Source organism: Wasmannia auropunctata, unplaced genomic scaffold, assembly GCF_000956235.1.
Source record: "Wasmannia auropunctata unplaced genomic scaffold, wasmannia.A_1.0 LD336103.1, whole genome shotgun sequence".
NCBI classification, from domain to species: Eukaryota; Metazoa; Arthropoda; class Insecta; order Hymenoptera; family Formicidae; genus Wasmannia; species Wasmannia auropunctata.
The window spans coordinates 1,762,575-1,765,425 of record NW_012026787.1 but is presented as its reverse complement, the minus strand read 5'-3'; the positions used below and the strand labels follow the sequence as shown (position 1 = coordinate 1,765,425).

General features: G+C 43.5%; 2 protein-coding genes across 2 annotated transcripts in view; both read right to left on the bottom strand.

The window, feature by feature from the left end:
- LOC105457927 overlaps window positions 1-1,395 on the bottom strand; it is a 4,010-nt gene extending 2,615 nt beyond the window's left edge. The window contains exon 1 of the mRNA XM_011702901.1: window positions 22-1,395. Coding sequence (XP_011701203.1) covers window positions 22-1,395 — 1,374 coding nt within the window. The remainder of the gene's footprint in view (window positions 1-21) is intronic.
- A 9-nt stretch (window positions 1,396-1,404) lies between these two features.
- On the bottom strand, window positions 1,405-2,661 carry LOC105457924. Its single transcript, XM_011702887.1, has one exon. The coding sequence runs from the start codon at window positions 2,659-2,661 to the stop codon at window positions 1,405-1,407; it is 1,257 nt and encodes a 418-aa protein (XP_011701189.1).
- Window positions 2,662-2,851: the final 190 nt, after the last annotated feature.

Below are 2,851 nucleotides of genomic sequence, written 5' to 3'. Positions count from 1 at the left end.
CTCATCTCGAATTAATCGGGCCTCGTCTATGGTATTGGCACCGGTTAGCAAGTCATCCACGTATAAATGTGACTTAATAATGTCGGCCGCCCTAGGATATGTATGGCGTTCATCCTCGGCCAGTCTTTGAATGACGCGAATAGCTAGAAACGGTGATGAAGAGACACCGAAAGTAAGCGTATTGAGCTGTAAGGTCTGTATCTTATTGTCTTTACGCCAAAGAACCCGCTGATATCGACGATCGCTCTCATGTACAAATACTTGGCGAAACATCTTTTCGATGTCAGCGGTGACGACAAAGTTGTAGATCCGAAATCGAATTAAATGCGAGAACAATTTGTTTTGTATCGATGGGCCTGTCATTAACATATCATTCAAAGACACGCCGGTGTTGGTTTTTGCCGACGCGTCGAACACTATACGTACTTTAGTGGTTTCGCTCGATTCTTTCACCACGGCGTGATGTGGCATATAATAACCGTTGTCGCCGGGATCCTCCACTAGTGACATGTGACCTAACTCTAAATACTCCTTGACTATTCGCGTGTATTCGTCCTTTAAAATCGCATTCGCGTTGAATTTCCGTTCTAATGCCGTCAAACGTTTAAATGCTATTGATCTTGAATCGCCTAGGCGTTTTTCAGTATGACGGAACGGTAAACGGACTATATAACGTCCATCTTTGTTACGAGAGACTGTTTTCGTAAAATACGATTCACACTCGATTTCTTCTTCCGATTTTATTTCATTTTTTACGACCTCCTCTATCCTCCAAAACTTCGCTAATTGATTTTCTAAACTCGTCAAGTGGCATACCGAATTCCTCGAAGGTATCTGCATTGATATCCCGCCGGCGACCACCCAGCCTAAATGCGTTTTTTGCAAGTATAAATCACATCCTTCACGAGACAAATCAATTTGACCGACGGTAAACAGAGACAACGTCGCACCAGAGCCTATCAATAAATCGACGGGTCGCGGCCGGTGGAATTCCGGGTCCGCTAGCTTGATATCTGAGGGAAACTCTAACGTATTTCGTGGAAAGATATCCGATGGTATTAAATCCGTAATCGTCGGTATCGTTAAACATGTGAGTATTTTTTGGAATTCACTATGTAATGATTGTATTGTAATTTGTACGATGCCCTTCGATTCAGTTCTTGTGTCGTTAATTGCACCGATAGATAACGATTGTTTAACTACTGGTATGTTTAAACGTTCCACGAAGGATTCTGAAATAAAATTCGCGGTGGCGCCCGTGTCTAAGAGCGCCCGACATTTCAAGTTATTGCGTCTATTGTGTTTGGGATCGCGGACATATACCAATGCACTCGTTAAAAGTTGTGGTGCGAAAGGTGATATCGATGCGAGGCTCGTTGCCCCCCCATCGGTCATGCTAACTAGTCATTTATTCTGAGGAGTCGTGGAAGTCGAAGCGTCTGGCTTAATTGCTTGTTTATCGAGATGAAGTAGGGTATTGTGTCGTCTTTGGCAGATTGTGCAGTTCGAAAATTTACACGGTATCCCCCGATGGGAACGTAAACAATTGAAGCAAAGTTTCGCGTCCTTTATCATTTCAATTCGTTCCGGTACAGATAATTTTCTAAATCTGTCGCATGTGTAGAGCGGATGTTGTTTATTCTTGCATATTATGCAACCGCGTGATACCTTTGCTACAAAGGCTCGATTCGTGTTGTCAATTTTTTTTCTTTTAATCGGAGGCTCTCCTTTGTACTTATCCGACTCTGCCAATTTCGACCGTTCCCGTCTCGATGCGCAAACCGCTGTTTTATATATGAACTCATACATCTGTTCAAGATCCGGAAACGTATCTCTATCAAGCGTTATCTCCCACTTATCTAACGTCGACCTCGGTAATTTACTCTCTAAAAGATGTACGACCATTTCTTGACCGACTGTGACGCCTAAAGTAAGCAATGACGCGACGTGTTGTTGAGCGTCGTCGGCGAGTTTCGTCAACCCAATCGTACTCTCTTTGTCTAAAGTCGGTAAGTTTACAAGCGCCGAAAGATGTTTCGAAATCAATACCCGTTTCACTTCATAAGACCGTTCTAACAACTCCCAAGCCTTTTTATAATCCACCCCGTCGATCGAAAAGATTTTTATTTTATTGCCAGCTTCGCCCGTTAACGCTGACTTCAGATAGTGTAATTTGTCGATCTCCGATAAATCCGCTTGCGAACCTATCATTGAGTTAAACGCGTTTTTAAACGCCAACCAATTTTCAAATTTACCGTCAAAAGTCGGAAGGGGAGCTTCGGGTAACTTAATACGTCTCCTTTTAGTAGCCGTTACGATTCCTTCATTGTCTGAACGAGTTTCATTATTCGATGTATTCGACATGCGTTCGCTTGCATCCGCCGCGTTCGCCGCGTTCAATCTAGTCTCGATATCGCTCGCGAGAGAGTAAAATCGTTCTTGAATGTTCGTGAACTCGACCCAATGCGCGTCATTCGGATCTAGAACCTCGAGTTCGTCGTTGAAATCCTCGAACGCGTGAAACAATTCTGTCAAACGAGCGATACGTAATTTCAGGTTGCTCTCGTCTATTCTACCTTTATCGAGGAGATTAGTCAAATACGTAACCTGTGCCTTTAATGATATTCGTTTTTGTATGAGGATTTTGATTCTGTCAGCCATTGTTGTTCGTTTCGTGATGAGTAGAAATCGAATAACTTACACTTGTATGGCTGTGAAATCCAGAAGCGTCCAGAAGCGTCAGTCTTCGGAATATGGCTGACTCTTTCGTGCGAGATCCAAGCTCGTATGTGGGGTTCCGTGAACCTCACAGGAGGCACCAAAATGTTCTGTCGTGGTGTGTAATGGACAA